Below are 12,436 nucleotides of genomic sequence, written 5' to 3' on the forward strand. Positions count from 1 at the left end.
CTTGCTTGGTTAAATATTGTTAGACACCATATGATTGACATGGTAACATTTTCCGTCAAACCATTTTAACCTTACAGTTTAATCTGAATCGATGCTGATTTTAATGAGAATTTACTTGATGCTGAATAATAATCCACAGTCTTTTTCTTTATCTATTTCGATGCATTTTCTATTTTCCATCAGAAAAGAAATGAAGAAGAAGTATAAATACATTCATTAATATGTGGATATAAATATATATATAGGAAATTCTAGAATTAGTATTATCTCCGAGGAGATATCATATCAAAAATAAAGAAACTTATGTTCCATTCCCTAATTCCGATATGTTCTTGTTTGAGCTACTCGAGTCGATCATCATCGGGAACTCTTATATTAGCTTCTATTTACATAATTGATATCAAAAATGGAAAGAAAAAAAAAAATATGTAGAGCGATAAGACCAGAAATAAGTGATATATATTTACATGATCGAATAGATTTGTTCGTGACTACGGAACAGACAAAAATGGAGTAACAATTTTGGTGTAAATTAAGATAAGGAAATATGTGTTGCATTGCATCTTTTTAATGATAGTTAATGAGTAAACCATTAATCTTGTTTTGCTATATTATTAAGGGACCTGTCATCGAAGAAATAACAATTTGCCAGAATACAAGAAGACTATATGTGTTGGCATATTTGTGTCATGCATGCGTTTACACAAACATAGTCAGTCGTAAGACCCCATCTTTAGCTTACTCGGTTTTGGGGGAAGCATAGTTTTTACATGTCGATTCTCAGAAGTGGAACTACGAGGAAGAACATGTTCCTCCGATGACAAAGAATGAAAGAAAACTGAGGTCGAGCAGGCAATATGGATTGGAGAAGATGAGCTCAATGAAGCTTTATTTGTGATGGGTTTGGATTTAGGAATCAATCAGTCCATAGTGCAAGCCAAGTCACAAGTAACTTCGCTTTTTTTACCTTCCTGAGAAGTATCCGCAGAGGAACAAAAGAGGGTTCCCACAGCCATTATTGTACTTGCACTGCTTTGGAACTTTACCTATTTGAAGGTCTCGTATTGTTCATGTGAAGAAGAAAGAAGAAGGTAGTGAGAGCTATGTGTAGGACATGCATCGCACACACATTTAGTTGCTTGTGGACTTGGCACTAATTCACAAGGAAAAGTCTCCAACTCAGAAAAGAAGTATTTTCTACTTCCATCTTTGAACATAGTTTTTTTGCTTTTCATTATGGTTTCTTCTTCTTCTTCTTCTTCTTCTTCTTCTTCTTCTTCTTCTTCTTCTTCTTCTTCTTCTCAAACCAAAACTGTCTTATTATACAAAATATTAAAGTGAGATTTAGGTTATATAAGCTGATAAATGTGAAAGTTTGACACAAAATATCATGAATTTGTGTCGTTTGGTCTTTATAATTATTGGAAAAGATACACTTGGTACCAAATATGATGAAGGCAAACTGTTTTCTGAACAGGTTTCATAATCTTTGATAAAACTATAGCTTCTGATGATTTGTATGGAATTTAGAGATATTTCAATGGACATAATTGACACAAGAATATATCCATTTTGTTGTATGTTAAAATATAAGATATTTTTATGATTTATAGTTAAAATTTATGATAAAAATAATAAGACAATAATAGTGAAAGAGGAAAAATAGAGAGAAAGAGAAGAAGTTTGAAATACAATTTTGGATACTAAGGGTCTGTTTATTCTATAAATATCATCATGTATATATCTGAAAATTTTAGTACAAGAATGATGTTAGAAAAACACATGGAGTATTTCTAGGATTTCTCTTTAGATTGAGAATATATAGAATTGGATTTATATTTAAGATTTAACTTACTTTTAGTTATGTTAGTTAGTAAAGACTTTGATAGTTAACACTAAGATTCCGATTCTAAGATGAAATTTTATCTTCCACACTTACAAATAATAATAATAATAATAATAATAATAATAATAATAATAATAATAATAATAATAATAATTTACTACTGTAGAGTAAAGAATTAGTTTTCCATGGTGAAAAAAAAGGAAAAAAATAAAAAGGTAAGGAGTGTTAACTGTGTTTTGATCATCAAAACATGAGTGACAGTCCTAACCAATCATTCATGCCTAAAAAAACCACACATACAATTATTCTCAACATTATTATTATTATTATTATTATTATTATTATTATTATTATTATTATTATTGTTAAATTAGAGGATAATTTTAATTTTCGATTATACTGATGCGACAGATTGGATCTTATATTTTGGGATTTGTAAATTAATTCGTCGCGTCATCGTCATCGTCGATTAGAAAAGATGGAGGCAAGCGATCGAACGGCTGGTGTGGTCACATCCGATGCGCAATTGCCATCAACGGCAACTTTTGTCGTCGATGCCTGCGATAAACCATCGCTCGCATGTCACATCATGTCGCGAGGATGACATCGATGGGCAACAGCTTTTCATGATGCTGTCCATGACCATCGGTACGATTTATGTCATGACTCGGGAAGGACTTCAGTCACGATTTCACTACCGTAAGTCGACGTAGTTGGTTGGTTTCTTGTTGGTCGTGAAAAGTGCGGTGACATAAATCGGCGCTCTGGTGGTCTACGGATTTCGTGTCTTGACAATATTTTTTGTGCCCGTGAAACATATCCTTCCGCGGCTAAACAGAAGAAAAAGAAGATGGCAAATTGCAAACGGATCGGTCCGCTCAATATCCATGCGATGATTAAGCGATAACGAATTTTGTTAAGAATTAAGGATCGATGTGGTTAATATATATTACGAAGTAATATATATAATATAATAATACATCGGTATGCATGTAGTCTTCGAGTATACTAATTATCTATTCATGTTTTGATAATATATTTATTTTTCTTTTAAAGATGATGATTCGTCTCACGAATTACTTGGATTAAGTACTTGACAGAACATTGGTTATAATTCAAATTCGCAATCCTCTCTCTCTCTCTCTCGTCTTTTGACAGTAGTTGTTTTTTCAACAGAGATTTAATGGTGAAAACACAGAGATCGAATGGAAGGGAAGCAAATGACACTCCCGAAAGCAAAATATGGTGTGAGGGAGACGCCACACGAGCTGGCTAATGTGGTGTCAATTCAACTTGCTTCAAAAGGCGAGACACCGGCCGAAGTCATCTCCCACATCCATTATTCTCCATGGCACTTCACCTTTAAGAATGTCACATCACTTCTTTGTCACACGCCATTGGAAGCTATAGCAGAATACTGATCCAACTCTCTCTCTCTCTCTCTCTCATCAATGACCGTCTATGTTTCGGTGAACCATAATAATGTGCAGTGGTCCATCCATCACACACTTAACGTACGAGACGGTCCTGGAAATTCTTATCATCACGGATCGCTTGACCTAATTGATCCTAATCGTTTGGGTCCCAAACAGGTGTGCATATGAGAAGACCATATCGATATCAAGCTCACGAAGATTTCTCTTTAGCCAACTCAGGGAAAACAAGTCACCTTGTCCGAGGGCTTCCTTCATCAACAATACATGAAGATAGATATACCCAACATGGAGATCTCATCACCCCCCACCTCGCTCTCTTTCCTTTCACCCTCTCCGTCCTTTTTCTATACTACAGCTATTGTTTTTTCTAAGAAAATTATTTCGGTATATCAAACTATGTATAAGAGATCTATCTATTAGATATGACCATATCAAGGAATCCTTGTTCGAGGGCTTCCTTCACGCCTTCCTTCCCATGGGCCGAGGGCTTCCTCCATCAACAATATATGAAGATAGATATACCCAACATGGAGATCTCATCACCCCCACCTCGCTCTCTTTCCTTTCACCCTCTCCATCCTTTTTCTATACTACATCTATTGTGTCAATTGTTTTGTTTTTTCCAAGGAAATCATTTCGGTATATCAAAGTATAGTGCAGACCATGAGCAGTTCCTTCCTCGACCTTCTTCGGCCCATTTGGTCTTCGTCTTCTTCAGCTGCCGCTGCGGTTGTTTCTCTTTACCTTGCTCGAGATGGTGGAGCGAGTAGATTTCGTGCGGTTTCATGCATGCCATTTTGTAGCTGATCGGCGACAAATACGTGTAGTATAAAGAGGATCTACGAGATTCCCATCGGGAAGCGGAATATCTGGAGACTCCTTAAAAGAAGACATGAGGTGATGGCTGCCGACACTTGGAGGGATTAATTAGATTACGCGAAGATCTAAGAGACTGTTCCTCTAGAACAACGGAAAGATCCAGACGACCGTTCTTTGGCTGGGGTGTTGCCACGTCTCGACTTGCCTACTCTGGGCATGTGAAGGACGACCGATGATATCGAAGCGGAGGAGGGAGCCTCGAGAGAACACCGGTCCGGATTTGTGGGTGGGGCACGAAATGACATAGTTAATTGAAAGTGAGATCACGTCCATCGGGGAACAGTGGCGATGGCATCGCCGTAGGACTGCAGCGTCACATCATTGGTTTTCATATAATTTGCTCTTCTGAGGAATGCATCTCGTAGACGTGGTCACTCGCTGGCCACTCGGTTCTCCGCAATCCTGTGAGTTCGAGATTACTGTAGATATTATTCCAAGTTGAGAGAGAGAGAGAGAAGAGAGAATTATATGTTTACGTTGAAAATGTTTACGTTGAGCTGAATCGCAAGTCGAGAAATAATGTATATGCACATCAATCACCTTATTCTGTGGTATTTTAATTGAATTATATGAGAATAGTGTACGTACGATAAGGGAAACTAAATAATCCATTAACCTGACACAATTTCTCCTTATTGATGATGGTTGTCGACCATACGTGTCGATGATTGACTCGTAATAAATTAGTAATATAATAACACATATAATTTAAATTAAAAAAACTAAAATTACTATCAATAACGAGAAGATATGTCATCGTGGAAACAACCACCAACAATAGTATTGAGTCATTTATAATAAATTATTAATATACATATGTAAGCTGGGAGCCAATGAGGTGATCCACTTTCCTACTTAATAGGTCCATGTGGTTGGAATTCCAATATTTTTGTTTGCACCTCAGTATCATCATCTTTTGGATCGTGTCTTGCAGTGAGGATGAGGCTTTTCAGTTGATCTTTCCGGTGAAAGCCACTTGTACATCGTTCAAAGCCAAAAACACCTACAAAGGAAAGGATACATCTCCATAGGCTAAGAGGAGGTTAAAAGAAGATGTCTTGATGTAGATTGCCCAAATCACTTTCGTTCTAAACCACAGGAGAGGATGATGCCTTTGTCCTTGCAATGATTAACCTTCCATAGCTCCAACTCAAGCAGCATGGCATACTGTTGAAAGATGATGAGCATAATATCTAACATAAAATGTGCCTTTAGGTAATGGAGATATGATGCTGATGCTCCAAATTGTGTGGTTTTTAATATCCCAAAAGCTAACTTTTGAGAATATTCATGAGAATATTACAATCTCCCAATATTATAGTCTAAGAGGGGGTGGGTCATTCGAGGAGCAAACATATTCATGAATTGAAGTTATTTTATGACTCTATCTACATATCCTAAAAAGTGCATCAAACATTACAAGAATTAATGAAAAAAATAGTTATTATAAGTAACTATGGAAAGATGTATTATATAAAATTTCAAAAATAGTGTCGACACATTCTACAAAAAAAAATATATATATATATATAAAAGGTTTCTCAAGAATAATCCATCCATCATTTTCCCTCCTATATAAATAAATATTATAAAATTGATTGAGTCAAATTAAAGGGTTGAAAGATACCCTTTATTTATTTTCCCTTATTCAGAAAAATACAAGTGGTGTTTTTTGGTGGATCTTCCACGTGTCAATAATCAATCGGTTGATGTGGTCGATCAGATCAGGTAATGTGCATTACGACCCGGACGTAGACAGACAGCATACATACCACGGCCAAAGAAACATATCATGGCGAGAGGGAGCACGGTGGTTCCAATGCGGTACTTCTCCCCAAGCTAGCTCGAAAAGCTGAAAGCAACCACACCCTGTCACTCTCTCTCTTTCCTTTTCGTCTTTTTAATCCCTCTTCCCGCTTTCCTTCTCAACAAAGATCTGCAGCGATCTTTAGACCAACAACAGGGCCAGGGTCCTCATTGGAGTTGCCGGAGTACATCGATCCTCTCTCTCCACCTGTAAATACACTGAATAGAATACATTATCCGGGTCACTGTGCCGCGCCTCCCGATGATTGCTAGCTCCGCCCTTGCATGTGTCTTCGGTGCCTACGTTTCATGTTCACCCACAGGCGACCCGTATCTTGTGTGACAAGTTGGGTAGGAGGAGATCTGCATCCTCTCCACATCACACTCTCTATCTTACCCTTCACGTTTAGATGTTGAATAATTGAATTCCTGTCAGAGATCGAGTGGTTGGAGAGCGCCGGATCGGTCGTCTGCGACTGCCATTGCATGCAGTTGTCTGTGACTTCTGACTGGTCTTCAGTTCATAAACTTTGGCCCGTTTCCTGCCTCCCCTCCCCTCCCCTTTCTTTTATCACCTGACATCCTGCTCCTGTTGCATCTTTGAGGTCCTTGGCTCTCGAGATCTCTGTTAGATTTGCTGTTTCCCTTTCGGAAATCTCCTGCGAGTCTTCTCGGCTTCTCTTCTTCTGCCTCTTCCTCTTTCTGGCCATCGAATGAGATCGAACGACGAGTTGCTGAAATTGTGATAGCGCAATCCTAACATTTTCCTTTCCATTTTGCTTCTTGTTTCTTTGACCTTGAGCGCTTGTTCTTCGTGATTACTTCCCGTCTGGCCTCGGTTCAGTTCAATTAAAGGAAGGAACCAGAGGAGTTGGTCTCGGTGACGGGTTGGTGAGGGGAGTAGCTGAGATTGTGCGGTCGGACAGAAAAGAAGGGAAGGGTGTTCCAGCGAGGTCGCTTCCATGGAGTGGAATCCCAAGCTTCCTTCACGGGATTTCGCAGAGGTGGAGCAGAACGCAGAGCTCCACATGGCTTCCTTGGTCGCGTCCTGCGGTGGTCTAGGGAGCCGAAGTAGCGGAAGGGATTGCTCGGTCGATCTCAAGCTTGGTGGCTCGGGTGATTTCAGGTCACCGGCGAGCTTGGGAAGCCAACCTACGATGTCGATGGCGGTAGCATCCTCCGGCCCGTCGAAGAGAGCCCGAGCACCGGGCAATGCCGGCCAGATCGCGTCGTGCTCCGTCGACGGCTGCACATCCGATCTTAGCAACTCCAGGGAGTATCACAGACGCCACAAGGTCTGCGAGGCGCATTCCAAGACTCCCATCGTGATGGTGGGTGGTCAGGAGCAACGCTTCTGTCAGCAGTGCAGCAGGTATCGCCTGAAATGTCGTTGCACGCAGTTGATGTTAATTTGACTGCCCATTTTTCGCCTACATGCTGTTCTGAGTGAAGTCATCATCCTTCTTCTAGCTGCTCTGTTAGGTCTCGGGATGTCGTAAGCCATGGTCTCTCGATGAGGAGAGCTTGTTATTTCACTGCAATCGACTCATTTCTTGGTTTTGGTTTCCTTCGATCACTGCAGAGATCGAAACCCCTGATGGACTTGTACTGCTTTCTGAGTTATCGAGCTTCAGTTTCTGTGTCATGGCCTGTAGAGTATGCTGGTGACTCTAATATGTTGATCTTGTGCTTCTCTTTTGAACCCGTCCTCAAATTTTTAGGGCAATACAGTGAGTGCTTTGGCATTTGATGTAAGAACATATCTATGTCAGATCACAGTTCTTTTACACCAATTTCCTTGTTGCATTTTTTTTCCTTTTTTTTTGTTCGCAAGAAGGACCTCTGTGTTTTCCTACAGTGCATGATTTTGCATTTATCGACTTCACAACATATGACAATCTGCATCCTCCATTATCCGTTACAGTTCTTCCAAGTACAGCAGTCTCCTTCTGAGTCTTCTCATATCCTGCCTTTGAAATTGCCAATTTCCTGTTTATAGCAAAATTCGAGCAGTATGTTGTGCTGATCCTTTATAAGATTTCCGTGAGTGAACGAAGAACTTATATACAAGTAGAACATTTTTCATTGTTCATCGAGTTATTTTCCATTCTCCTCATTCGGACACAAATCTAGTGTGCCAGTCCCCATGAAGATGTTAAGAACATGATGTTGCGAGAGTATGATTGACCTGTTCTGTCTCGTCCAATCTTTGATTTTGTTGAGCAATTGCTGATATCCAGTAGCCTAGTCTAAACCTTCTTCGCCAATTGTTTATCTCCATTATCATCATTGTTCTTCCAAAGTTCATGTCGAAGTCCCTGAACCTTCAAATACGTTTCCCACCCACCCATCGATGAATAGCATTTGTTGACAGTGGCGTCTTCAAATAGCTTCGAATTTTTTACTGACTTATGTCAGACTGTTGAGATTTCTTGGTATGTTACAGAATTCCATATATTCCAAATTAGAAAATAAGAATATGAATTTTCTTATCTGATTCCGATTGAGGTTTTTCTTATCTGAATCTAATCTTACATGTACTTGAAATGTTAATAGAGAAGCCTATTGAGCTGACCAGTAATGGTCGCCACTCATCGGCCGTAGATGTTTCTATTTGACAAATGGACTCGACCATTCCGAACGTATGGACTACATATCATAGCAATTCTGGTAGAGTTGGACACAATTTTATTTGGTTGTTCTTCGCTGTAATGTCGAGGTTCAACTTAGTTCAGCTACCTGCGTTTGCTGAACAGGACAAGACAGTTCTCGTTCTCGAGTCACGAAAACTTAGCTTTGCAGGGCAAATCGATAGACTTTTGCTTTTCTATCTATCCTGTTATGAAGTAATTGCTCTATTAGTATGCCATTGCTCTATTAGCTCTTTCTTTGTCAAGAAAATTCTTCAGTATGTGACTGCTTGTCGTTGGCTTCCGCAGGTTTCACCTACTGGTCGAGTTTGATGAAGTAAAGCGAAGCTGTAGGAAACGTTTAGATGGACACAATAGGCGCCGAAGAAAGTCCCAACCAGAATCCATTAATCCTGCGAGATTGTTTCCAAATCATCAAGGTCTGAATAGTGCTAGAAAATTCTCGGTTGCATATAAGTATGACTATTTTTTGTTCTTGTGTGCGATACATGGTGTGCCTTCAAAACACTGATATGGATTGAACTTTAGTACCATGGTGTCACTGATGAGTGCCATAAATCCTACAATCATCGAACATTTCTGCTTGTAGGATCTAAAATTTGCACCAAAGATTTTATTTTTCTTTTGTTCAGATTCCCAACCTCAAGGAATCAAACACCAACCTATGCGTGGTTTTATTGCCTGTGATTGATGATGTTTCCATGGTTGGATTAAGTTTCATGCAATTCAGGAATCGAAGATCGTCTTGCTTTGGTCTCTGATAACATTAGATATAGATTAATTTGTGGATAAATACATACATACATACGTACATGCATACATTTATATTCACAAGTTAATTGTGCTCTTATTTGAGATGTTACATTGTGAGCAAAGAACTAACTTGCCACCGTGTATATATTTGGGTTTCCGATATAGAAGAATTTAGTGAGAATAGATTTTATCATTGTATGTCTAAACTCGCATCATTTCTGTGCCGGTATCTAATGCGTTGCCCTTCTCTGCTGCTAGAATTTATCCAGTTCCTGAATTTTACGCTTGTATTTGCAGGTCGCAAGTGCTTGGTGTATCCTCATGTACTTCCGGCTCCTATACAGGAGCTCAACTGGGCTGGAATCATCCAACCTGAAGACATGCTATATCGAAATCACTTGCCCCTTCATGTTGGCGATGAACAACCTTTCTCGGGTTCCTTCTGCAGCTACAGAAAAGGGAGGCAGCTTCCTTTCATGCAAGACGACGCCACTGCCTTCGGCATAACAACCATGGCACAATCTACATGCCTGCAGCCACTCCTCAAGAACACACCACCGTCAGCAGAGAGCAGCAGCAAAATTCTGTGTGACAGAATACAGCAAGTCCATTCGGATTGTGCTCTCTCTCTTCTGTCATCATCGACACAAAATCCAGGTATCGCTCTGAGCCAAATGCTGCCGGCTGGTAGGATTCCTATGCATCAATCTCTGCTTTCAAGTCTTCCCTACGGCAATCTCAGTCTACATTCGAGTTCTCAAGCTTCAAGCTATGTTTCCCCGGCCAGTTTTTCTTGTTCAGGAGTCGAGAATGAGCAAGTGGGTATGGTTTTTGCTTGCGGTGCTGACACCGATCTTCACTGTCAGAGTGTGTTTCATGTACCGGAAGGGTCGTCCGAGGGAGTCTCTCAAACTTTTCCTTTTTGTTGGCAGTAATTGATCTATGTTGAATGCTAATCAAAATTCTTCCACTTGTAGCTCAGTTTGTGTCTTCCTTTTGCGGAGTCTTTAACTGTTTCCATCTGCTATGCTACATTCATGAGAAGAATCTTGTAGGAATCGAGTGGCGAACGATTCCTACAAGATCTAAGAGGTTTAATTCTAGATCTAGGAAGCTTGATCTCATATGCTTGTTGACTCGGCCCAGCTGAGAAGTTGAGCTCACCGAACGAAGCCCAAGGTCAGTGCCTAGTGGAATCACATACAGTGAAAGTGTTGCGTAAATACTAACTAGCACAGGAAGAACGATAAGTTACTATACTCAAGCAAGCAATTCTTGGTCACGAGAGAGAGAGAGAGAGAGAGAGAGAGAGAGAGAGAGTCTCTCTTACCTCCAAAAGAGAATGAAAAGATATCGCTGCATTTAGGGAATCGCAAGTAGAATGTGAAAAATGTTGAATAAGACAAACAAACAGTCTGTGTGGTCACACAATTGCATGAAGGCAAAATGGCATTATATAGGTGTTTCATATATGACAAATAGTGATGAGCAAGCTGTATAAAAAAAAAGATCAGCATCCAATTTTTATCATCTTTCAATCTCCATGATTAATTTATCTAACATATGTGGAGCTTTTACCTATCAAGCCTTTTTATTTTCTTTCAATTAGCTTAATTATATATCTTTGATTTTTCTGTTCAAATTATATCTCATATATATATATATATACACACACACACAGTTCAATAGTGGTAAAAGATCTGAAACTTTATTGTGTTGTTGGTGTCAACATTATTGAATCCAGAAACAATGGTAGCTTGATATGACCTAAAAAATAATGGAGCCAAGTAGAAGACAAAACATTCCTCTCCTTTCTATATTCTACTGATCCAAAAAATTTCAGTATAGAATCATGATGTATATTGTCAGCCACCCAAATTAAGAAAAAGAAAGGAGATAAGATTCAGAAGCCAATCTTCCACTTGGCTCGACTCTTGAATGCTAAGGTGCACAGGCAGCAGCTCAATCCTTTTCCTGAGAAGGGTCCACAAGATACATGGGAAGTGATTTAGGTTACTGCTGCAACTGAGATAGGTGTTTTGAGACTTGTGGCCATTTACTAGCAGTAACTGGGGACGCACGCGCCATTACCTGCACCGACAAACCGACGATGATGATGATGATGATGATATGTGCCGATGTGGTTGTAGTCTTCTGAATGTTTCTGGTGTCGCTCTTCGGTTCATTTCAGATCAATGGATTTGTGGTCTCAGAGAAGGATGAGTTCATTCTCCTGTCCCTAATAATATTGGCAGTTTATTGGCCACTTCTTGTGGAGGAGTTGGATTTTTTCTTTTTACAACCGTAAATGATTGAAGGTGTAAACTAGCTGACATCTTTACGATTTTAATTTCCTCCATTTTCGTCTTCTAAGGTTCGTAGTTGGAGAACGAACATCTACGTATCGTATATTTTTGTAACCCAATATATGTGACAGGCTTAAGCCGCATAACGATACTTATTAGTCGATATGAGTTAGGTTTTGGATGACCTCAAGTTCCTCGACAAATAGTTGTAGTTAGATTCGGGTTTTGATAAAATATCTATAAAAAAAAAACACTTTTGAATGTTGATATATTTGAATAAATTTTTAGAATTATTAAGATTATAATTCAAGATTCCACGGGATTTGAAGTATTTAATTATCAACAATTAAAATCTTTACCGTAAGTTAGCTAATATCCTTAAATTTTGTCAAATGAGATGTTGAACTATCAACTTTTAATAAGTTGATACGGTATATCACCATCATCAGACTAATGTTTCACTAAAAAAAATCTTGATCGATAGAATTAAATTAGCACCCATTCATAAACATGTATATCTATTTTAATTTTTATTCCAAAACTTTGTATATCTTCTCATATTTACATCCATGCTGAACAAATATGATTACAGCTAGTTGAGTTAGACATGGAAATGGTTTTTGACCATATCAATCTTCCATTTTCATATCTAAGCCAAAACCTTAGATGAGCAAAAGGATGCGATGGTGGGATGCAAATTTTCCTCCTTTCTATCTATCAAACCAGTGCCTCCATCATGATGATATTGTGATTGCTAAT

At 39.0% G+C, this 12,436-nt stretch overlaps 1 protein-coding gene across 1 annotated transcript; it reads left to right on the forward strand.

Moving 5' to 3' along the window:
• Positions 1–6,571: 6,571 nt before the first annotated feature.
• LOC135623945 (squamosa promoter-binding-like protein 16) lies at positions 6,572–10,365 on the forward strand. Its single transcript, XM_065127414.1, has 3 exons — positions 6,572–7,339; positions 8,907–9,037; positions 9,669–10,365. The coding sequence occupies exons 1-3, from the start codon at positions 6,930–6,932 to the stop codon at positions 10,304–10,306; spliced, it is 1,179 nt and encodes a 392-aa protein (XP_064983486.1). The 5' UTR covers positions 6,572–6,929; the 3' UTR covers positions 10,307–10,365.
• The last annotated feature ends 2,071 nt before the right edge of the window (positions 10,366–12,436 follow it).

Source organism: Musa acuminata, chromosome BXJ2-9, assembly GCF_036884655.1.
Source record: "Musa acuminata AAA Group cultivar baxijiao chromosome BXJ2-9, Cavendish_Baxijiao_AAA, whole genome shotgun sequence".
NCBI classification, from domain to species: domain Eukaryota; kingdom Viridiplantae; phylum Streptophyta; class Magnoliopsida; order Zingiberales; family Musaceae; genus Musa; species Musa acuminata.